Genomic DNA, 23,247 nt, shown 5'->3' with positions numbered 1-23,247 from the left:
CCGTACTTAATCTATGTATGAGAAGTTATCTCTATTAGTTATTTTGTTGAGAAAACGATTATAAAACACCTTAACAGTTTTAATATATTCTCAATGCGGAAGAATCTTTATTCTCCATATTTAACGAAGTAACCCTCTGTCTTTTTTCTAATAAATCAACTGTTTCCATGATTTACTAGGTAAGATGACACTTAATAAAATTCCCACAGGATCTCACACGGCAAACTATCGATTTATTTTTCTACTACTAAAGTATTTCTTCTTTTTTTCAGATTGTGCGTTCCAATTGTCATTTCAATGACGAATGTGTACTCTTTCGCAAATTGCAAATAAAAACAATTGCCGGGACAACTAGCTCAGTTGATAGAGCGCTGAACGAAAAACTCGAGGATCGCGGGTTCGGCTCCGTCACATAGATTTGTGTGCAATTGTCAAGATTTGTCCTTGATAACCCGACACACCCATACAAAGCGTTATTTCTCTATTAATTATCCGCGCTATGACTGAAGTGCTGTTGAAAACAGCGATAACCCCATAAATAATTAACAAACAAACAACAAACAATATAAGTATAAAAAAATACAATTCGCGTAAATGCAAATATCGACTAAAATAATATTTTGGCAGTGAAATTCCGACAAAAGCCCAGTACCACATTCAATGCAGCCAAAAAGTTCATATTTTTACTTCGTAAGCAACGAAATGTTGCTGCCACTCACACAGTGTATGGAAATAACCACATTGACATATTTGCGAATACTAAGGTGCTTTTATTCCAGAAGAGAAAAGGAACTCTTTAAAAATAGGTACTTCTTTCGAATGGACCTCGCACTGATACATAATAGCATCATGATTCAGTAGAATTTATCCTAATAGGCAAACTCCTACGTATATCATTATATGATTCGGTATAATAGCAACATTGCAAATATATCGCATTAGAGCGGACACAAGAAATCGATCAACACATTTAATCGTTTTCGCGTTTAGCTTTTTAAAGTGTTCTGTTCGTGGAGTTCATCAAAATGCCATATAACATATCAATGAGAGTTCGGGAATACAAAAAAATCAACGTTTATTGAAAAACAAGAAAAGATCAGAATTCTGCAAGTTATAATTCGTATACAATATCATTTGACAAATAACAAGGAAACTCAATTTGTGATTGCAATAAAGAATGCAGTCTACGACCCTCGGCGATTTGTTAGCAATCTGTTTTTCACACGTGACACATTACGTAGATTTCTCACGTGACAAGCTCGACTCCCAGCCCAGTCAATGCGATCAGTAATTAACAACTCGTTAATGAGCGAAGATGGAAATCATTTCCTCTTTGTATCGTGTATAAATATACCACTCCTTTCAAATTCAATAAATATCACTATCGCTTTGAGCACTTTTACATGTACATCTCTCTGTATCAACACTGAAGGAATATTAGGGACTTGAATAAAAATGACTTTGAGGTAAGTTCAGTAAGGCAACGCAATCATCACAAGATCTCAAAACTGCGTGAATGCCATGCGTGTTACTGTATTACACGTATTTGTTTTTAAATTGATAAATAATATTGGTTATTTCATTAACTTTCACTTTTCATATAATTACGCTATATTTCAGATTCCGCTTGTTCGCAGACGACAGCTGCTCCCCAGTTACGACTGACGTCACATCCAGTCCATCCTGGAAGGAGATCGAGACTGTGCTGACTCCTTGTCGCTCAGCAGATGACAGTGTGGACTCCGGCATTGGATCAAGTGTAAAACTATCGGTACCTATATAATCTTATAAATTTAATGGGAAATTATTTCTGTAAAACATGCACACGCGTATTGTTTCATAGGTCAGAATAAAAATAAACGAAATGATTTTGTAAATCAGTTCTATTAAAATATACCAGCCGTTATTACATACAATGGTTCATTTAATTAATTATTATTTAAAATATTAATCCAATATTCCAAATAGTAATTTTACTTTTCTTCATATCAGATCAAGCTTCCGTCACGCAAACGCTGTTTATCTCGTACATTCATCGCAAGGAAGAGTCTTTTCTCGGGAAAGCGTCCAGCCGACGCCGATGAAGCGCAGTCGCCGTTGAAAAAGAAATCTAAAAGCGATGACGTCATAACTGAAGCTCCCTCAACTGATGACATCATAACCGCCGTTGAGCGTCTGGAATCACATGACCTGATAGCCGATGGATCACGTGGCTACACACTTCCCACAATCCCTGGTAAACACAGCGACCTCAAATCCATCAGCGCAGACACGATGGCGGAAGTCTTGAATGGAGTCTACAGCGACCGCCTGCATAAGGTGACGATCGTGGACTGTCGATATCCGTACGAGTTCGAAGGAGGTCACATCCGCGGTGCAGTTAACATGTACACGAGGGGCGCTGTAAATAGTCTCCTGGAGACCCAGACGACAGCAGGGAAACGTCACGTGCTCATCTTCCAATGTGAATTCTCGTCCGAGCGCGGACCAAGAATGTACCGGCACTTGCGCAGTCAGGATCGAGCCTTGAATCAGGATCATTACCCGAAACTGAACTTCCCGGAAGTGTACCTCCTCCACGGTGGATACAAAGCCTTCTATGAATCCCACGGTGACCTATGTGACCCCGATAGCTACACTCCCATGTTGCACCTAGATCACTGCGCGGACCTACGTCACTTCCGTGTCAAGTCCAAAACGTGGACCGCCGGTAGTGAGAAAGTCAGCAGCAGGCGACATCGCAGTCGGATTTTCCCTTCCGGTCTAGACTTTTAGTAACGTTAGATATTATTTGTACGTGTGCCATTGTTATAACAAGCGCAATATTTGTTGTTTTATATTGTTTATGTGTTATTGGATACCTTTATTAATAAAGTGATTGAATGCAATACCCAGTTTTGTTATTCTGACGTTGTTTTTTTTTATCACGATATGATCGTAATAAACAGAAACCCCGTACTTAATCTATGTATGAGAAGTTATCTCTATTAGTTATTTTGTTGAGAAAACGATTATAAAACACCTTAACAGTTTTAATATATTCTCAATGCGGAAGAATCTTTATTCTCCATATTTAACGAAGTAACCCTCTGTCTTTTTCTAATAAATCAACTGTTTCCATGATTTACTAGGTAAGATGACACTTAATAAAATTCCCACAGGATCTCACACGGCAAACTATCGATTTATTTTTCTACTACTAATCGCGGGTTCGATCCTCGGCTCCGTCACATAGATTTGTGTGCAATTGTCGAGATTTGTCCTTGATAACCCGACACACCCATACAAAGCGTTATATCTCTATTAATTATCCACGCTATTACTGAAGTGCTGTTGAAAACAGCGATAACCCCATAAATAATTAACAAACAAACAACAAACAATATAAGTATAAAAAAATACAATTCGCGTAAATGCAAATATCGACTAAAATAATATTTTGGCAGTGAAATTCCGACAAAAGCCCAGTACCACATTCAATGCAGCCAAAAAGTTCATATTTTTACTTCGTAAGCAACGAAATGTTTCTGCCACTCACACAGTGTATGGAAATAACCACATTGACATATTTGCGAATACTAAGGTGCTTTTATTCCAGAAGAGAAAAGGAACTCTTTAAAAATAGGTACTTCTTTCGAATGGACCTCGCACTGATACATAATAGCATCATGATTCAGTAGAATTTATCCTAATAGGCAAACTCCTACGTATATCATTATATGGTTCGGTATAATAGCAACATTGCAAATATATCGCATTAGAGCGGACACAAGAAATCGATCAACACAATTAATCGTTTTCGCGTTTAGCTTTTTAAAGTGTTCTGTTCGTGGAGATCATCAAAATGCCATATAACATATCAATGAGAGTTCGGGAATACAAAAAAATCAACGTTTATTGAAAAACAAGAAAAGATCAGAATTCTGCAAGTTATAATTCGTATACAATATCATTTGACAAATAACAAGGAAACTCAATTTGTGATTGCAATAAAGAATGCAGTCTACGACCGTCGGCGATTTGTTAGCAATCTGTTTTTCACACGTGACACATTACGTAGATTTCTCACGTGACAAGCTCGACTCCCAGCCCAGTCAATGCCATCAGTAATTAACAACTCGTTAATGAGCGAAGATGGAAATCATTTCCTCTTTGTATCGTGTATAAATATACCACTCCTTTCAAATTCAATAAATATCACTATCGCTTTGAGCACTTTTACATGTACATCTCTCTGTATCAACACTGAAGGAATATTAGGGACTTGGAATAAAAATGACTTTGAGGTAAGTTCAGTAAGGCAACGCAATCATCACAAGATCTCAGAACTGCGTGAATGCCATGCGTCTTACTGTATTACACTTACATGTATTTGTTTTTAAATTGATAAATAATATTGGTTATTTCATTAACTTTCACTTTTCATATAATTACGCTATTTTTCAGATTCCGCTTGTTCGCAGACGACAGCTGACATCAGTTACGACTGACGTCACATCCAGTCCATTCTGGAAGGACATCGAGACTGTGCTGACTCCTTGTCGCTCAGCAGATGACAGTGTGGACTCCGGCATTGGATCAAGCGTTAAACTATCGGTACGTATATAATCTTATAAATTTAATGGGAAATTATTTCCGTAAAACATGCACACGTGTATTGCTTCATTGGTCAGTATAAAAATAAACGAAATGATTTTGTAAATCAGTTCTGTTAAAATATACCAGCCGTTATTACATACAATGGTTCATTTAATTAATTATTAATCAAAATATTAATCCAATATTCCAAATAGTAATTTTACTTTTCTTTAATTCTGATCAAGCTTCCGTAACGCAAACGCTGTTTATCTCGTACATTCATCGCAAGGAAGAGTCTTTTCTCGGGAAAGCGTCCAGCCGACGCCGATGAAGCGCAGTCGCCGTTGAAAAAGAAATCTAAAAGCGATGACGTCATAACTGAAGCTCCCTCAACTGATGACATCATAACCGCCGTTGAGCGTCTGGAATCACATGACCTGATAGCCGATGGATCACGTGGCTACACACTTCCCACAATCCCTGGTAAACACAGCGACCTCAAATCCATCAGCGCAGACACGATGGCGGGAGTCTTGAATGGAGTCTACAGCGACCGCCTGCATAAGCCGACGATCGTGGACTGTCGATATCCGTACGAGTTCGAAGGAGGTCACATCCGCGGTGCAGTTAACATGTACACGAGGGACGCTGTAAATAGTCTCCTGGAGACCCAGACGACAGCAGCGAAACGTCACGTGCTCATCTTCCACTGTGAATTCTCGTCCGAGCGCGGACCAAGAATGTACCGGCACTTGCGCAGTCAGGATCGAGCCTTGAATCAGGATCATTACCCGAAACTGAACTTCCCGGAAGTGTACCTCCTCCACGGTGGATACAAAGCCTTCTATGAATCCCACGGTGACCTATGTGACCCCGATAGCTACACTCCCATGTTGCACCTAGATCACTGCGCGGACCTACGTCACTTCCGTGTCAAGTCCAAAACGTGGACCGCCGGTAGTGAGAAAGTCAGCAGCAGGCGACATCGCAGTCGGATTTTCCCTTCCGGTCTAGACTTTTAGTAACGTTAGATATTATTTGTACGTGTGCCATTGTTATAACAAGTGCAATATTTGTTGTTTTATATTGTTTATGTGTTATTGGATACCTTTATTAATAAAGTGATTGAATGCAATACCCAGTTTTGTTATTCTGACGTTGTTTTTTTTCCATCACGATATGATCGTAATAAACAGAAACCCCGTACTTAATCTATGTATGAGAAGTTATCTCTATTATTTATTTTGTTGAAAAAACGATTATAAAACACCTTAACAGTTTTAATATATTCTCAATGCGGAAGAATCTTTATTCTCCATATTTAACGAAGTAACCCTCTGTCTTTTTTCTAATAAATCAACTGTTTCCATGATTTACTAGGTAAGATGACACTTAATAAAATTCCCACAGGATCTCACACGGCAAACTATCGATTTATTTTTCTACTACTAAATTTTTTTTTTCAGATTGTGCGTTCCAATTGTCATTTAAATGACGAATGTGTACTCTTTCGCAAATTGCAAATAAAAACAATTGCCGGGACAACTAGCTCAGTTGATAGTCAAGATTTGTCCTTGATAACCCGACACACCCATACAAAGCGTTATTTCTCTATTAATTATCCGCGCTATGACTGAAGTGCTGTTGAAAACAGCGATAACCCCATAAATAATTAACAAACAAACAACAAACAATATAAGTATAAAAAAATACAATTCGCGTAAATGCAAATATCGACTAAAATAATATTTTGGCAGTGAAATTCCGACAAAAGCCCAGTACCACATTCAATGCAGCCAAAAAGTTCATATTTTTACTTCGTAAGCAACGAAATGTTGCTGCCACTCACACAGTGTATGGAAATAACCACATTGACATATTTGCGAATACTAAGGTGCTTTTATTCCAGAAGAGAAAAGGAACTCTTTAAAAATAGGTACTTCTTTCGAATGCACCTCGCACTGATACATAATAGCATCATGACATCACATGACCTGATAGTCGATGGATCACGTGGCTACACACTTCCCACAATCCCTGGTAAACACAGCGACCTCAAATCCATCAGCGCAGACACGATGGCGGAAGTCTTGAATGGAGTCTACAGCGACCGCCTGCATAAGGTGACGATCGTGGACTGTCGATATCCGTACGAGTTCGAAGGAGGTCACATCCGCGGTGCAGTTAACATGTTCACGAGGGACGCTGTAAATAGTCTCCTGGAGACCCAGACGACAGCAGGGAAACGTCACGTGCTCATCTTCCACTGTGAATTCTCGTCCGAGCGCGGACCAAGAATGTACCGGCACTTGCGCAGTCAGGATCGAGCCTTGAATCAGGATCATTACCCGAAACTGAACTTCCCGGAAGTGTACCTCCTCCACGGTGGATACAAAGCCTTCTATGAATCCCACGGTGACCTATGTGACCCCGATAGCTACACTCCCATGTTGCACCTAGATCACTGCGCGGACCTACGTCACTTCCGTGTCAAGTCCAAAACGTGGACCGCCGGTAGTGAGAAAGTCAGCAGCAGGCGACATCGCAGTCGGATTTTCCCTTCCGGTCTAGACTTTTAGTAACGTTAGGTATTATTTGTACGTGTGCCATTGTTATAACAAGTGCAATATTTGTTGTTTTATATTGTTTATGTGTTATTGGATACCTTTATTAATAAAGTGATTGAATGCAATACCCAGTTTTGTTATTCTGACGTTGTTTTTTTTTATCACGATATGATCGTAATAAACAGAAACCCCGTACTTAATCTATGTATGAGAAGTTATCTCTATTAGTTATTTTGTTGAGAAAACGATTATAAAACACCTTAACAGTTTTAATATATTCTCAATGCGGAAGAATCTTTATTCTCCATATTTAACGAAGTAACCCTCTGTCTTTTTTCTAATAAATCAACTGTTTCCATGATTTACTAGGTAAGATGACACTTAATAAAATTCCCACAGGATCTCACACGGCAAACTATCGATTTATTTTTCTACTACTAAATTTTTTTTTCAGATTGTGCGTTCCAATTGTCATTTAAATGACGAATGTGTACTCTTTCGCAAATTGCAAATAAAAACAATTGCCGGGACAACTAGCTCAGTTGATAGAGCGCTGAACGAAAAACTCGAGGATCGCGGGTTCGGCTCCGTCACATAGATTTGTGTGCAATTGTCAAGATTTGTCCTTGATAACCCGACACACCCATACAAAGCGTTATTTCTCTATTAATTATCCGCGCTATGACTGAAGTGCTGTTGAAAACAGCGATAACCCCATAAATAATTAACAAACAAACAACAAACAATATAAGTATAAAAAAATACAATTCGCGTAAATGCAAATATCGACTAAAATAATATTTTGGCAGTGAAATTCCAACAAAAGCCCAGTACCACATTCAATGCAGCCAAAAAGTTCATATTTTTACTTCGTAAGCAACGAAATGTTGCTGCCACTCACACAGTGTATGGAAATAACCACATTGACATATTTGCGAATACTAAGGTGCTTTTATTCCAGAAGAGAAAAGGAACTCTTTAAAAATAGGTACTTCTTTCGAATGGACCTCGCACTGATACATAATAGCATCATGATTCAGTAGAATTTATCCTAATAGGCAAACTCCTACGTATATCATTATATGATTCGGTATAATAGCAACATTGCAAATATATCGCATTAGAGCGGACACAAGAAATCGATCAACACATTTAATCGTTTTCGCGTTTAGCTTTTTAAAGTGTTCTGTTCGTGGAGTTCATCAAAATGCCATATAACATATCAATGAGAGTTCGGGAATACAAAAAAATCAACGTTTATTGAAAAACAAGAAAAGATCAGAATTCTGCAAGTTATAATTCGTATACAATATCATTTGACAAATAACAAGGAAACTCAATTTGTGATTGCAATAAAGAATGCAGTCTACGACCCTCGGCGATTTGTTAGCAATCTGTTTTTCACACGTGACACATTACGTAGATTTCTCACGTGACAAGCTCGACTCCCAGCCCAGTCAATGCGATCAGTAATTAACAACTCGTTAATGAGCGAAGATGGAAATCATTTCCTCTTTGTATCGTGTATAAATATACCACTCCTTTCAAATTCAATAAATATCACTATCGCTTTGAGCACTTTTACATGTACATCTCTCTGTATCAACACTGAAGGAATATTAGGGACTTGAATAAAAATGACTTTGAGGTAAGTTCAGTAAGGCAACGCAATCATCACAAGATCTCAGAACTGCGTGATTGCCATGCGTCTTACTGTATTACACGTATTTGTTTTTAAATTGATAAATAATATTGGTTATTTCATTAACTTTCACTTTTCATATAATTACGCTATTTTTCAGATTCCGCTTGTTCGCAGACGACAGCTGCTCCCCAGTTACGACTGACGTCACATCCAGTCCATCCTGGAAGGAGATCGAGACTGTGCTGACTCCTTGTCGCTCAGCAGATGACAGTGTGGACTCCGGCATTGGATCAAGCGTTAAACTATCGGTACGTATATAATCTTATAAATTTAATGGGAAATTATTTCTGTAAAACATGCACACGTGTATTGCTTCATAGGTCAGTATAAAAATAAACGAAATGATTTTGCAAATCAGTTCTGTTAAAATATACCAGCCGTTATTACATACAATGGTTCATTTAATTAATTATTAATCAAAATATTAATCCAATATTCCAAATAGTAATTTTACTTTTCTTTAATTCAGATCAAGCTTCCGTCACGCAAACGCTGTTTATCTCGTACATTCATCGCAAGGAAGAGTCTTTTCTCGGGAAAGCGTCCAGCCGACTCCGATGAAGCGCAGTCGCCGTTGAAAAAGAAATCTAAAAGCGATGACTTCATAACTGAAGCTCCCTCAACTGATGACATCATAACCGCCGTTGAGCGTCTGGAATCACATGACCTGATAGCCGATGGATCACGTGGCTACACACTTCCCACAATCCCTGGTAAACACAGCGACCTCAAATCCATCAGCGCAGACACGATGGCGGAAGTCTTGAATGGAGTCTACAGCGACCGCCTGCATAAGGTGACGATCGTGGACTGTCGATATCCGTACGAGTTCGAAGGAGGTCACATCCGCGGTGCAGTTAACATGTACACGAGGGACGCTGTAAATAGTCTCCTGGAGACCCAGACGACAGCAGGGAAACGTCACGTGCTCATCTTCCACTGTGAATTCTCGTCCGAGCGCGGACCAAGAATGTACCGGCACTTGCGCAGTCAGGATCGAGCCTTGAATCAGGATCATTACCCGAAACTGAACTTCCCGGAAGTGTACCTCCTCCACGGTGGATACAAAGCCTTCTATGAATCCCACGGTGACCTATGTGACCCCGATAGCTACACTCCCATGTTGCACCTAGATCACTGCGCGGACCTACGTCACTTCCGTGTCAAGTCCAAAACGTGGACCGCCGGTAGTGAGAAAGTCAGCAGCAGGCGACATCGCAGTCGGATTTTCCCTTCCGGTCTAGACTTTTAGTAACGTTAGATATTATTTGTACGTGTGCCATTGTTATAACAAGTGCAATATTTGTTGTTTTATATTGTTCATGTGTTATTGGATACCTTTATTAATAAAGTGATTGAATGCAATACCCAGTTTTGTTATTCTGACGTTTTTTTTTTATCACGATATGATCGTAATAAACAGAAACCCCGTACTTAATCTATGTATGAGAAGTTATCTCTATTAGTTATTTTGTTGAGAAAACGATTATAAAACACCTTAACAGTTTTAATATATTCTCAATGCGGAAGAATCTTTATTCTCCATATTTAACGAAGTAACCCTCTGTCTTTTTTCTAATAAATCAACTGTTTCCATGATTTACTAGGTAAGATGACACTTAATAAAATTCCCACAGGATCTCACACGGCAAACTATCGATTTATTTTTCTACTACTAAAGTATTTCTTCTTTTTTTCAGATTGTGCGTTCCAATTGTCATTTCAATGACGAATGTGTACTCTTTCGCAAATTGCAAATAAAAACAATTGCCGGGACAACTAGCTCAGTTGATAGAGCGCTGAACGAAAAACTCGAGGATCGCGGGTTCGGCTCCGTCACATAGATTTGTGTGCAATTGTCAAGATTTGTCCTTGATAACCCGACACACCCATACAAAGCGTTATTTCTCTATTAATTATCCGCGCTATGACTGAAGTGCTGTTGAAAACAGCGATAACCCAATAATTAACAAACAAACAACAAACAATATAAGTATAAAAAATACAATTCGCGTAAATGCAAATATCGACTAAAATAATATTTTGGCAGTGAAATTCCGACAAAAGCCCAGTACCACATTCAATGCAGCCAAAAAGTTCATATTTTTACTTCGTAAGCAACGAAATGTTGCTGCCACTCACACAGTGTATGGAAATAACCACATTGACATATTTGCGAATACTAAGGTGCTTTTATTCCAGAAGAGAAAACGAACTCTTTAAAAATAGGTACTTCTTTCGAATGGACCTCGCACTGATACATAATAGCATCATGATTCAGTAGAATTTATCCTAATAGGCAAACTCCTACGTATATCATTATATGATTCGGTATAATAGCAACATTGCAAATATATCGCATTAGAGCGGACACAAGAAATCGATCAACACAATTAATCGTTTTCGCGTTTAGCTTTTTAAAGTGTTCTGTTCGTGGAGTTCATCAAAATGCCATATAACATATCAATGAGAGTTCGGGAATACAAAAAAAACAACGTTTATTGAAAAACAAAAAAAGATCAGAATTCTGCAAGTTATAATTCGTATACAATATCATTTGACAAATAACAAGGAAACTCAATTTGTGATTGCAATAAAGAATGCAGTCTACGACCCTCGGCGATTTGTTAGCAATCTGTTTTTCACACGTGACACATTACGTAGATTTCTCACGTGACAAGCTCGACTCCCAGCCCAGTCAATGCGATCAGTAATTAACAACTCGTTAATGAGCGAAGATGGAAATCATTTCCTCTTTGTATCGTGTATAAATATACCACTCCTTTCAAATTCAATAAATATCACTATCGCTTTGAGCACTTTTACATGTACATCTCTCTGTATCAACACTGAAGGAATATTAGGGACTTGAATAAAAATGACTTTGAGGTAAGTTCAGTAAGGCAACGCAATCATCACAAGATCTCAGAACTGCGTGAATGCCATGCGTGTTACTGTATTACACTTATTTGTTTTTAAATTGATAAATAATATTGGTTATTTCATTAACTTTCACTTTTCATATAATTACGCTATTTTTCAGATTCCGCTTGTTCGCAGACGACAGCTGCTCCCCAGTTACGACTAACGTCACATCCAGTCCATCCTGGAAGGAGATCGAGACTGTGCTGACTCCTTGTCGCTCAGCAGATGACAGTGTGGACTCCGGCATTGGATCAAGCGTTAAACTATCGGTACGTATATAATCTTATAAATTTAATGGGAAATTATTTCTGTAAAACATGCACACGTGTATTGCTTCATAGGTCAGTATAAAAATAAACGAAATGATTTTGTAAATCAGTTCTGTTAAAATATACCAGCCGTTATTACATACAATGGTTCATTTAATTAATTATTAATCAAAATATTAATCCAATATTCCAAATAGTAATTTTACTTTTCTTTAATTCAGATCAAGCTTCCGTCACGCAAACGCTGTTTATCTCGTACATTCATCGCAAGGAAGAGTCTTTTCTCGGGAAAGCGTCCAGCCGACTCCGATGAAGCGCAGTCGCCGTTGAAAAAGAAATCTAAAAGCGATGACGTCATAACTGAAGCTCCCTCAACTGATGACATCATAACCGCCGTTGAGCGTCTGGAATCACATGACCTGATAGCCGATGGATCACGTGGCTACACACTTCCCACAATCCCTGGTAAACACAGCGACCTCAAATCCATCAGCGCAGACACGATGGCGGAAGTCTTGAATGGAGTCTACAGCGACCGCCTGCATAAGGTGACGATCGTGGACTGTCGATATCCGTACGAGTTCGAAGGAGGTCACATCCGCGGTGCAGTTAACATGTACACGAGGGACGCTGTAAATAGTCTCCTGGAGACCCAGACGACAGCAGGGAAACGTCACGTGCTCATCTTCCACTGTGAATTCTCGTCCGAGCGCGGACCAAGAATGTACCGGCACTTGCGCAGTCAGGATCGAGCCTTGAATCAGGATCATTACCCGAAACTGAACTTCCCGGAAGTGTACCTCCTCCACGGTGGATACAAAGCCTTCTATGAATCCCACGGTGACCTATGTGACCCCGATAGCTACACTCCCATGTTGCACCTAGATCACTGCGCGGACCTACGTCACTTCCGTGTCAAGTCCAAAACGTGGACCGCCGGTAGTGAGAAAGTCAGCAGCAGGCGACATCGCAGTCGGATTTTCCCTTCCGGTCTAGACTTTTAGTAACGTTAGATATTATTTGTACGTGTGCCATTGTTATAACAAGTGCAATATTTGTTGTTTTATATTGTTCATGTGTTATTGGATACCTTTATTAATAAAGTGATTGAATGCAATACCCAGTTTTGTTATTCTGACGTTGTTTTTTTTTTATCACGATATGATCGTAATAAACAGAAACCCCGTACTTAATCTATGTATGAGAAGTTATCTCTATTAGTTATTTTGTTGAGAAAACGATTATAAAACACCTTAACAGTTTTAATATATTCTCAATGCGGAAGAATCTTTATTCTCCATATTTAACGAAGTAACCCTCTGTCTTTTTTCTAATAAATCAACTGTTTCCATGATTTACTAGGTAAGATGACACTTAATAAAATTCCCACAGGATCTCACACGGCAAACTATCGATTTATTTTTCTACTACTAATCGCGGGTTCGATCCTCGGCTCCGTCACATAGATTTGTGTGCAATTGTCAAGATTTGTCCTTGATAACCCGACACACCCATACAAAGCGTTATTTCTCTATTAATTATCCGCGCTATGACTGAAGTGCTGTTGAAAACAGCGATAACCCCATAAATAATTAACAAACAAACAACAAACAATATAAGTATAAAAAAATACAATTCGCGTAAATGCAAATATCGACTAAAATAATATTTTGGCAGTGAAATTCCGACAAAAGCCCAGTACCACATTCAATGCAGCCAAAAAGTTCATATTTTTACTTCGTAAGCAACGAAATGTTGCTGCCACTCACACAGTGAATGGAAATAACCACATTGACATATTTGCGAATACTAAGGTGCTTTTATTCCAGAAGAGAAAAGGAACTCTTTAAAAATAGGTACTTCTTTCGAATGGACCTCGCACTGATACATAATAGCATCATGATTCAGTAGAATTTATACTAATAGGCAAACTCCTACGTATATCATTATATGATTCGGTATAATAGCAACATTGCAAATATATCGCATTAGAGCGGACACAAGAAATCGATCAACACATTTAATCGTTTTCGCGTTTAGCTTTTTAAAGTGTTCTGTTCGTGGAGTTCATCAAAATGCCATATAACATATCAATGAGAGTTCGGGAATACAAAAAAATCAACGTTTATTGAAAAACAAGAAAAGATCAGAATTCTGCAAGTTATAATTCGTATACAATATCATTTGACAAATAACAAGGAAACTCAATTTGTGATTGCAATAAAGAATGCAGTCTACGACCCTCGGCGATTTGTTAGCAATCTGTTTTTCACACGTGACACATTACGTAGATTTCTCACGTGACAAGCTCGACTCCCAGCCCAGTCAATGCGATCAGTAATTAACAACTCGTTAATGAGCGAAGATGGAAATCATTTCCTCTTTGTATCGTGTATAAATATACCACTCCTTTCAAATTCAATAAATATCACTATCGCTTTGAGCACTTTTACATGTACATCTCTCTGTATCAACACTGAAGGAATATTAGGGACTTGAATAAAAATGACTTTGAGGTAAGTTCAGTAAGGCAACGCAATCATCACAAGATCTCACAACTGCGCGAATGCCATGCGTGTTACTGTATTACACTTATTTGTTTTTAAATTGATAAATAATATTGGTTATTTCATTAACTTTCACTTTTCATATAATTACGCTATTTTTCAGATTCCGCTTGTTCGGAGACGACAGCTGCTCCCCAGTTACGACTAACGTCACATCCAGTCCATCCTGGAAGGAGATCGAGACTGTGCTGACTCCTTGTCGCTCAGCAGATGACAGTGTGGACTCCGGCATTGGATCAAGCGTTAAACTATCGGTACGTATATAATCTTATAAATTTAATGGGAAATTATTTCTGTAAAACATGCACACGTGTATTGCTTCATAGGTCAGTATAAAAATAAACGAAATGATTTTGTAAATCAGTTCTGTTAAAATATACCATCCGTTATTACATACAATGGTTCATTTAATTAATTATTAATCAAAATATTAATCCAATATTCCAAATAGTAATTTTACTTTTCTTTAATTCAGATCAAGCTTCCGTCACGCAAACGCTGTTTATCTCGTACATTCATCGCAAGGAAGAGTCTTTTCTCGGGAAAGCGTCCAGCCGACTCCGATGAAGCGCAGTCGCCGTTGAAAAAGAAATCTAAAAGCGATGACGTCATAACTGAAGCTCCCTCAACTGATGACATCATAACCGCCGTTGAGCGTCTGGAATCACATGACCTGATAGCCGATGGATCACGTGGCTACACACTTCCCACAATCCCTGGTAAACACAGCGACCTCAAATCCATCAGCGCAGACACGATGGCGGAAGTCTTGAATGGAGTCTACAGCGACCGCCTGCATAAGGTGACGATCGTGGACTGTCGATATCCGTACGAGTTCGAAGGAGGTCACATCCGCGGTGCAGTTAACATGTACACGAGGGACGCTGTAAATAGTCTCCTGGAGACCCAGACGACAGCAGGGAAACGTCACGTGCTCATCTTCCACTGTGAATTCTCGTCCGAGCGCGGACCAAGAATGTACCGGCACTTGCGCAGTCAGGATCGAGCCTTGAATCAGGATCATTACCCGAAACTGAACTTCCCGGAAGTGTACCTCCTCCACGGTGGATACAAAGCCTTCTATGAATCCCACGGTGACCTATGTGACCCCGATAGCTACACTCCCATGTTGCACCTAGATCACTGCGCGGACCTACGTCACTTCCGTGTCAAGTCCAAAACGTGGACCGCCGGTAGTGAGAAAGTCAGCAGCAGGCGACATCGCAGTCGGATTTTCCCTTCCGGTCTAGACTTTTAGTAACGTTAGATATTATTTGTACGTGTGCCATTGTTATAACAAGTGCAATATTTGTTGTTTTATATTGTTCATGTGTTATTGGATACCTTTATTAATAAAGTGATTGAATGCAATACCCAGTTTTGTTATTCTGACGTTGTTTTTTTTTTATCACGATATGATCGTAATAAACAGAAACCCCGTACTTAATCTATGTATGAGAAGTTATCTCTATTAGTTATTTTGTTGAGAAAACGATTATAAAACACCTTAACAGTTTTAATATATTCTCAATGCGGAAGAATCTTTATTCTCCATATTTAACGAAGTAACCCTCTGTCTTTTTTCTAATAAATCAACTGTTTCCATGATTTACTAGGTAAGATGACACTTAATAAAATTCCCACAGGATCTCACACGGCAAACTATCGATTTATTTTTCTACTACTAATCGCGGGTTCGATCCTCGGCTCCGTCACATAGATTTGTGTGCAATTGTCAAGATTTGTCCTTGATAACCCGACACACCCATACAAAGCGTTATTTCTCTATTAATTATCCGCGCTATGACTGAAGTGCTGTTGAAAACAGCGATAACCCCATAAATAATTAACAAACAAACAACAAACAATATAAGTATAAAAAAATACAATTCGCGTAAATGCAAATATCGACTAAAATAATATTTTGGCAGTGAAATTCCGACAAAAGCCCAGTACCACATTCAATGCAGCCAAAAAGTTCATATTTTTACTTCGTAAGCAACGAAATGTTGCTGCCACTCACACAGTGAATGGAAATAACCACATTGACATATTTGCGAATACTAAGGTGCTTTTATTCCAGAAGAGAAAAGGAACTCTTTAAAAATAGGTACTTCTTTCGAATGGACCTCGCACTGATACATAATAGCATCATGATTCAGTAGAATTTATCCTAATAGGCAAACTCCTACGTATATCATTATATGATTCGGTATAATAGCAACATTGCAAATATATCGCATTAGAGCGGACACAAGAAATCGATCAACACATTTAATCGTTTTCGCGTTTAGCTTTTTAAAGTGTTCTGTTCGTGGAGTTCATCAAAATGCCATATAACATATCAATGAGAGTTCGGGAATACAAAAAAATCAACGTTTATTGAAAAACAAGAAAAGATCAGAATTCTGCAAGTTATAATTCGTATACAATATCATTTGACAAATAACAAGGAAACTCAATTTGTGATTGCAATAAAGAATGCAGTCTACGACCCTCGGCGATTTGTTAGCAATCTGTTTTTCACACGTGACACATTACGTAGATTTCTCACGTGACAAGCTCGACTCCCAGCCCAGTCAATGCGATCAGTAATTAACAACTCGTTAATGAGCGAAGATGGAAATCATTTCCTCTTTGTATCGTGTATAAATATACCACTCCTTTCAAATTCAATAAATATCACTATCGCTTTGAGCACTTTTACATGTACATCTCTCTGTATCAACACTGAAGGAATATTAGGGACTTGAATAAAAATGACTTTGAGGTAAGTTCAGTAAGGCAACGCAATCATCACAAGATCTCAGAACTGCGTGAATGCCATGCGTGTTACTGTATTACACTTATTTGTTTTTAAATTGATAAATAATATTGGTTATTTCATTAACTTTCACTTTTCATATAATTACGCTATTTTTCAGATTCCGCTTGTTCGCAGACGACAGCTGCTCCCCAGTTACGACTAACGTCACATCCAGTCCATCCTGGAAGGAGATCGAGACTGTGCTGACTCCTTGTCGCTCAGCAGATGACAGTGTGGACTCCGGCATTGGATCAAGCGTTAAACTATCGGTACGTATATAATCTTATAAATTTAATGGGAAATTATTTCTGTAAAACATGCACACGTGTATTGCTTCATAGGTCAGTATAAAAATAAACGAAATGATTTTGTAAATCAGTTCTGTTAAAATATACCAGCCGTTATTACATACAATGGTTCATTTAATTAATTATTAATCAAAATATTAATCCAATATTCCAAATAGTAATTTTACTTTTCTTTAATTCAGATCAAGCTTCCGTCACGCAAACGCTGTTTATCTCGTACATTCATCGCAAGGAAGAGTCTTTTCTCGGGAAAGCGTCCAGCCGACTCCGATGAAGCGCAGTCGCCGTTGAAAAAGAAATCTAAAAGCGATGACGTCATAACTGAAGCTCCCTCAACTGATGACATCATAACCGCCGTTGAGCGTCTGGAATCACATGACCTGATAGCCGATGGATCACGTGGCTACACACTTCCCACAATCCCTGGTAAACACAGCGACCTCAAATCCATCAGCGCAGACACGATGGCGGAAGTCTTGAATGGAGTCTACAGCGACCGCCTGCATAAGGTGACGATCGTGGACTGTCGATATCCGTACGAGTTCGAAGGAGGTCACATTCCGCGGTGCAGTTAACATGTACACGAGGGACGCTGTAAATAGTCTCCTGGAGACCCAGACGACAGCAGGGAAACGTCACGTGCTCATCTTCCACTGTGAATTCTCGTCCGAGCGCGGACCAAGAATGTACCGGCACTTGCGCAGTCAGGATCGAGCCTTGAATCAGGATCATTACCCGAAACTGAACTTCCCGGAAGTGTACCTCCTCCACGGTGGATACAAAGCCTTCTATGAATCCCACGGTGACCTATGTGACCCCGATAGCTACACTCCCATGTTGCACCTAGATCACTGCGCGGACCTACGTCACTTCCGTGTCAAGTCCAAAACGTGGACCGCCGGTAGTGAGAAAGTCAGCAGCAGGCGACATCGCAGTCGGATTTTCCCTTCCGGTCTAGACTTTTAGTAACGTTAGATATTATTTGTACGTGTGCCATTGTTATAACAAGTGCAATATTTGTTGTTTTATATTGTTCATGTGTTATTGAATACCTTTATTAATAAAGTGATTGAATGCAATACCCAGTTTTGTTATTCTGACGTTGTTTTTTTTATCACGATATGATCGTAATAAACAGAAACCCCGTACTTAATCTATGTATGAGAAGTTATCTCTATTAGTTATTTTGTTGAGAAAACGATTATAAAACACCTTAACAGTTTTAATATATTCTCAATGCGGAAGAATCTTTATTCTCCATATTTAACGAAGTAACCCTCTGTCTTTTTTCTAATAAATCAACTGTTTCCATGATTTACTAGGTAAGATGACACTTAATAAAATTCCCACAGGATCTCACACGGCAAACTATCGATTTATTTTTCTACTACTAAAGTATTTCTTTTTTTTCAGATTGTGCGTTCCAATTGTCATTTCAATGACGAATGTGTACTCTTTCGCAAATTGCAAATAAAAACAATTGCCGGGACAACTAGCTCAGTTGATAGAGCGCTGAACGAAAAACTCGAGGATCGCGGGTTCGATCCTCGGCTCCGTCACATAGATTTGTGTGCAATTGTCAAGATTTGTCCTTGATAACCCGACACACCCATACAAAGCGTTATTTCTCTATTAATTATCCGCGCTATGACTGAAGTGCTGTTGAAAACAGCGATAACCCCATAAATAATTAACAAACAAACAACAAACAATATAAGTATAAAAAATACAATTCGCGTAAATGCAAATATCGACTAAAATAATATTTTGGCAGTGAAATTCCGACAAAAGCCCAGTACCACATTCAATGCAGCCAAAAAGTTCATATTTTTACTTCGTAAGCAACGAAATGTTGCTGCCACTCACACAGTGTATGGAAATAACCACATTGACATATTTGCGAATACTAAGGTGCTTTTATTCCAGAAGAGAAAAGGAACTCTTTAAAAATAGGTACTTCTTTCGAATGGACCTCGCACTGATACATAATAGCATCATGATTCAGTAGAATTTATCCTAATAGGCAAACTCCTACGTATATCATTATATGATTCGGTATAATAGCAACATTGCAAATATATCGCATTAGAGCGGACACAAGAAATCGATCAACACAATTAATCGTTTTCGCGTTTAGCTTTTTAAAGTGTTCTGTTCGTGGAGTTCATCAAAATGCCATATAACATATCAATGAGAGTTCGGGAATACAAAAAAATCAACGTTTATTGAAAAACAAGAAAAGATCAGAATTCTGCAAGTTATAATTCGTATACAATATCATTTGACAAATAACAAGGAAACTCAATTTGTGATTGCAATAAAGAATGCAGTCTACGACCCTCGGCGATTTGTTAGCAATCTGTTTTTCACACGTGACACATTACGTAGATTTCTCACGTGACAAGCTCGACTCCCAGCCCAGTCAATGCGATCAGTAATTAACAACTCGTTAATGAGCGAAGATGGAAATCATTTCCTCTTTGTATCGTGTATAAATATACCACTCCTTTCAAATTCAATAAATATCACTATCGCTTTGAGCACTTTTACATGTACATCTCTCTGTATCAACACTGAAGGAATATTAGGGACTTGAATAAAAATGACTTTGAGGTAAGTTCAGTAAGGCAACGCAATCATCACAAGATCTCAGAACTGCGTGAATGCCATGCGTGTTACTGTATTACACTTATTTGTTTTTAAATTGATAAATAATATTGGTTATTTCATTAACTTTCACTTTTCATATAATTACGCTATTTTTCAGATTCCGCTTGTTCGCAGACGACAGCTGCTCCCCAGTTACGACTGACGTCACATCCAGTCCATCCTGGAAGGAGATCGAGACTGTGCTGACTCCTTGTCGCTCAGCAGATGACAGTGTGGACTCCGGCATTGGATCAAGCGTTAAACTATCGGTACGTATATAATCTTATAAATTTAATGGGAAATTATTTCTGTAAAACATGCACACGTGTATTGCTTCATAGGTCAGTATAAAAATAAACGAAATGATTTTGTAAATCAGTTCTGTTAAAATATACCAGCCGTTATTACATACAATGGTTCATTTAATTAATTATTAATCAAAATATTAATCCAATATTCCAAATAGTAATTTTACTTTTCTTTAATTCAGATCAAGCTTCCGTCACGCAAACGCTGTTTATCTCGTACATTCATCGCAAGGAAGAGTCTTTTCTCGGGAAAGCGTCCAGCCGACGCCGATGAAGCGCAGTCGCCGTTGAAAAAGAAATCTAAAAGCGATGACGTCATAACTGAAGCTCCCTCAACTGATGACATCATAACCGCCGTTGAGCGTCTGGAATCACATGACCTGATAGCCGATGGATCACGTGGCTACACACTTCCCACAATCCCTGGTAAACACAGCGACCTCAAATCCATCAGCGCAGACACGATGGCGGAAGTCTTGAATGGAGTCTACAGCGACCGCCTGCATAAGGTGACGATCGTGGACTGTCGATATCCGTACGAGTTCGAAGGAGGTCACATCCGCGGTGCAGTTAACATGTACACGAGGGACGCTGTAAATAGTCTCCTGGAGACCCAGACGACAGCAGGGAAACGTCACGTGCTCATCTTCCACTGTGAATTCTCGTCCGAGCGCGGACCAAGAATGTACCGGCACTTGCGCAGTCAGGATCGAGCCTTGAATCAGGATCATTACCCGAAACTGAACTTCCCGGAAGTGTACCTCCTCCACGGTGGATACAAAGCCTTCTATGAATCCCACGGTGACCTATGTGACCCCGATAGCTACACTCCCATGTTGCACCTAGATCACTGCGCGGACCTACGTCACTTCCGTGTCAAGTCCAAAACGTGGACCGCCGGTAGTGAGAAAGTCAGCAGCAGGCGACATCGCAGTCGGATTTTCCCTTCCGGTCTAGACTTTTAGTAACGTTAGATATTATTTGTACGTGTGCCATTGTTATAACAAGTGCAATATTTGTTGTTTTATATTGTTTATGTGTTATTGGATACCTTTATTAATAAAGTGATTGAATGCAATACCCAGTTTTGTTATTCTGACGTTGTTTTTTTTATCACGATATGATCGTAATAAACAGAAACCCCGTACTTAATCTATGTATGAGAAGTTATCTCTATTAGTTATTTTGTTGAGAAAACGATTATAAAACACCTTAACAGTTTTAATATATTCTCAATGCGGAAGAATCTTTATTCTCCATATTTAACGAAGTAACCCTCTGTCTTTTTTCTAATAAATCAACTGTTTCCATGATTTACTAGGTAAGATGACACTTAATAAAATTCCCACAGGATCTCACACGGCAAACTATCGATTTATTTTTCTACTACTAAAGTATTTTTTTTCAGATTGTGCGTTCCAATTGTCATTTCAATGACGAATGTGTACTCTTTCGCATATTGCAAATAAAAACAATTGTCGGGACAACTAGCTCAGTTGATAGAGCGCTGAACGAAAAACTCGAGGATCGCGGGTTCGATCCTCGGCTCCGTCACATAGATTTGTGTGCAATTGTCAAGATTTGTCCTTGATAACCCGACACACCCATACAAAGCGTTATTTCTCTATTAATTATCCGCGCTATGACTGAAGTGCTGTTGAAAACAGCGATAACCCCATAAATAATTAACAAACAAACAACAAACAATATAAGTATAATAAAATACAATTCGCGTAAATGCAAATATCGACTAAAATAATATTTTGGCAGTGAAATTCCGACAAAAGCCCAGTACCACATTCAATGCAGCCAAAAAGTTCATATTTTTACTTCGTAAGCAACGAAATGTTGCTGCCACTCACACAGTGTATGGAAATAACCACATTGACATATTTGCGAATACTAAGGTGCTTTTATTCCAGAAGAGAAAAGGAACTCTTTAAAAATAGGTACTTCTTTCGAATGGACCTCGCACTGATACATAATAGCATCATGATTCAGTAGAATTTATCCTAATAGGCAAACTCCTACGTATATCATTATATGATTCGGTATAATAGCAACATTGCAAATATATCGCATTAGAGCGGACACAAGAAATCGATCAACACATTTAATCGTTTTCGCGTTTAGCTTTTTAAAGTGTTCTGTTCGTGGAGTTCATCAAAATGCCATATAACATATCAATGAGAGTTCGGGAATACAAAAAAAATCAACGTTTATTGAAAAACAAGAAAAGATCAGAATTCTGCAAGTTATAATTCGTATACAATATCATTTGACAAATAACAAGGAAACTCAATTTGTGATTGCAATAAAGAATGCAGTCTACGACCCTCGGCGATTTGTTAGCAATCTGTTTTTCACACGTGACACATTACGTAGATTTCTCACGTGACAAGCTCGACTCCCAGCCCAGTCAATGCGATCAGTAATTAACAACTCGTTAATGAGCGAAGATGGAAATCATTTCCTCTTTGTATCGTGTATAAATATACCACTCCTTTCAAATTCAATAAATATCACTATCGCTTTGAGCACTTTTACATGTACATCTCTCTGTAT

The 23,247-nt window shown here is 38.7% G+C and overlaps 9 protein-coding genes across 9 annotated transcripts; all 9 read left to right on the top strand.

Moving 5' to 3' along the window:
* Positions 1–1,455: 1,455 nt before the first annotated feature.
* LOC127872451 (M-phase inducer phosphatase-like) lies at positions 1,456–2,798 on the top strand. The gene is made up of 3 exons (XM_052415785.1): positions 1,456–1,466; positions 1,621–1,771; positions 1,993–2,798. Exons 1-3 carry the CDS (start codon positions 1,456–1,458, stop codon positions 2,773–2,775), a joined length of 945 nt encoding a protein of 314 aa, XP_052271745.1. The 3' UTR covers positions 2,776–2,798.
* A 1,477-nt stretch (positions 2,799–4,275) lies between these two features.
* On the top strand, positions 4,276–5,640 carry LOC127872450 (M-phase inducer phosphatase-like). The gene is made up of 3 exons (XM_052415783.1): positions 4,276–4,286; positions 4,464–4,596; positions 4,890–5,640. The coding sequence occupies exons 1-3, from the start codon at positions 4,276–4,278 to the stop codon at positions 5,598–5,600; spliced, it is 855 nt and encodes a 284-aa protein (XP_052271743.1). The 3' UTR covers positions 5,601–5,640.
* A 647-nt stretch (positions 5,641–6,287) lies between these two features.
* Positions 6,288–7,157, top strand: LOC127872449 (M-phase inducer phosphatase-like). The gene has a single exon (XM_052415782.1). It carries the CDS (start codon positions 6,369–6,371, stop codon positions 7,155–7,157), a length of 789 nt encoding a protein of 262 aa, XP_052271742.1. The 5' UTR covers positions 6,288–6,368.
* A 1,625-nt stretch (positions 7,158–8,782) lies between these two features.
* LOC127872448 (M-phase inducer phosphatase-like) lies at positions 8,783–10,136 on the top strand. The gene is made up of 3 exons (XM_052415781.1): positions 8,783–8,793; positions 8,948–9,098; positions 9,320–10,136. The coding sequence occupies exons 1-3, from the start codon at positions 8,783–8,785 to the stop codon at positions 10,100–10,102; spliced, it is 945 nt and encodes a 314-aa protein (XP_052271741.1). The 3' UTR covers positions 10,103–10,136.
* A 1,592-nt stretch (positions 10,137–11,728) lies between these two features.
* On the top strand, positions 11,729–13,048 carry LOC127872447 (M-phase inducer phosphatase-like). The gene is made up of 3 exons (XM_052415780.1): positions 11,729–11,739; positions 11,894–12,044; positions 12,266–13,048. The coding sequence occupies exons 1-3, from the start codon at positions 11,729–11,731 to the stop codon at positions 13,046–13,048; spliced, it is 945 nt and encodes a 314-aa protein (XP_052271740.1).
* Positions 13,049–14,549: 1,501 nt separating this feature from the next.
* LOC127872446 (M-phase inducer phosphatase-like) lies at positions 14,550–15,869 on the top strand. Its single transcript, XM_052415779.1, has 3 exons — positions 14,550–14,560; positions 14,715–14,865; positions 15,087–15,869. The coding sequence occupies exons 1-3, from the start codon at positions 14,550–14,552 to the stop codon at positions 15,867–15,869; spliced, it is 945 nt and encodes a 314-aa protein (XP_052271739.1).
* A 1,501-nt stretch (positions 15,870–17,370) lies between these two features.
* LOC127872445 (M-phase inducer phosphatase 1-like) lies at positions 17,371–18,300 on the top strand. The gene is made up of 3 exons (XM_052415778.1): positions 17,371–17,381; positions 17,536–17,686; positions 17,908–18,300. Exons 1-3 carry the CDS (start codon positions 17,371–17,373, stop codon positions 18,298–18,300), a joined length of 555 nt encoding a protein of 184 aa, XP_052271738.1.
* Position 18,301: 1 nt separating this feature from the next.
* On the top strand, positions 18,302–18,691 carry LOC127872444 (M-phase inducer phosphatase-like). Its single transcript, XM_052415777.1, has one exon. The coding sequence runs from the start codon at positions 18,302–18,304 to the stop codon at positions 18,689–18,691; it is 390 nt and encodes a 129-aa protein (XP_052271737.1).
* A 1,636-nt stretch (positions 18,692–20,327) lies between these two features.
* On the top strand, positions 20,328–21,687 carry LOC127872443 (M-phase inducer phosphatase-like). The gene is made up of 3 exons (XM_052415775.1): positions 20,328–20,338; positions 20,493–20,643; positions 20,865–21,687. The coding sequence occupies exons 1-3, from the start codon at positions 20,328–20,330 to the stop codon at positions 21,645–21,647; spliced, it is 945 nt and encodes a 314-aa protein (XP_052271735.1). The 3' UTR covers positions 21,648–21,687.
* Positions 21,688–23,247: the final 1,560 nt, after the last annotated feature.

This window comes from Dreissena polymorpha, chromosome 3 (genome assembly GCF_020536995.1).
Source record: "Dreissena polymorpha isolate Duluth1 chromosome 3, UMN_Dpol_1.0, whole genome shotgun sequence".
Classification (NCBI taxonomy): domain Eukaryota; kingdom Metazoa; phylum Mollusca; class Bivalvia; order Myida; family Dreissenidae; genus Dreissena; species Dreissena polymorpha.
This window is presented reverse-complemented; position numbering and strand designations above follow the sequence as displayed.

Bases quoted from the DNA above. Each gene is read 5' to 3' on its own strand.
- LOC127872444 (XM_052415777.1), top strand. From the start codon at position 18,302: ATGTACACGAGGGACGCTGTAAATAGTCTCCTGGAGACCCAGACGACA.
- LOC127872447 (XM_052415780.1), top strand. The intron at 12,045-12,265 runs GTACGTATATAA...TCTTTAATTCAG, and splicing joins GATCAAGCGTTAAACTATCG to ATCAAGCTTCCGTCACGCAA.
- LOC127872448 (XM_052415781.1), top strand. The intron at 9,099-9,319 runs GTACGTATATAA...TCTTTAATTCAG, and splicing joins GATCAAGCGTTAAACTATCG to ATCAAGCTTCCGTCACGCAA.
- LOC127872449 (XM_052415782.1), top strand. From the start codon at position 6,369: ATGCAGCCAAAAAGTTCATATTTTTACTTCGTAAGCAACGAAATGTTG.
- LOC127872451 (XM_052415785.1), top strand. The intron at 1,772-1,992 runs GTACCTATATAA...TCTTCATATCAG, and splicing joins GATCAAGTGTAAAACTATCG to ATCAAGCTTCCGTCACGCAA.
- LOC127872443 (XM_052415775.1), top strand. The intron at 20,644-20,864 runs GTACGTATATAA...TCTTTAATTCAG, and splicing joins GATCAAGCGTTAAACTATCG to ATCAAGCTTCCGTCACGCAA.
- LOC127872446 (XM_052415779.1), top strand. The intron at 14,866-15,086 runs GTACGTATATAA...TCTTTAATTCAG, and splicing joins GATCAAGCGTTAAACTATCG to ATCAAGCTTCCGTCACGCAA.
- LOC127872445 (XM_052415778.1), top strand. The intron at 17,687-17,907 runs GTACGTATATAA...TCTTTAATTCAG, and splicing joins GATCAAGCGTTAAACTATCG to ATCAAGCTTCCGTCACGCAA.
- LOC127872450 (XM_052415783.1), top strand. The intron at 4,597-4,889 runs GTACGTATATAA...TTCTCGGGAAAG, and splicing joins GATCAAGCGTTAAACTATCG to CGTCCAGCCGACGCCGATGA.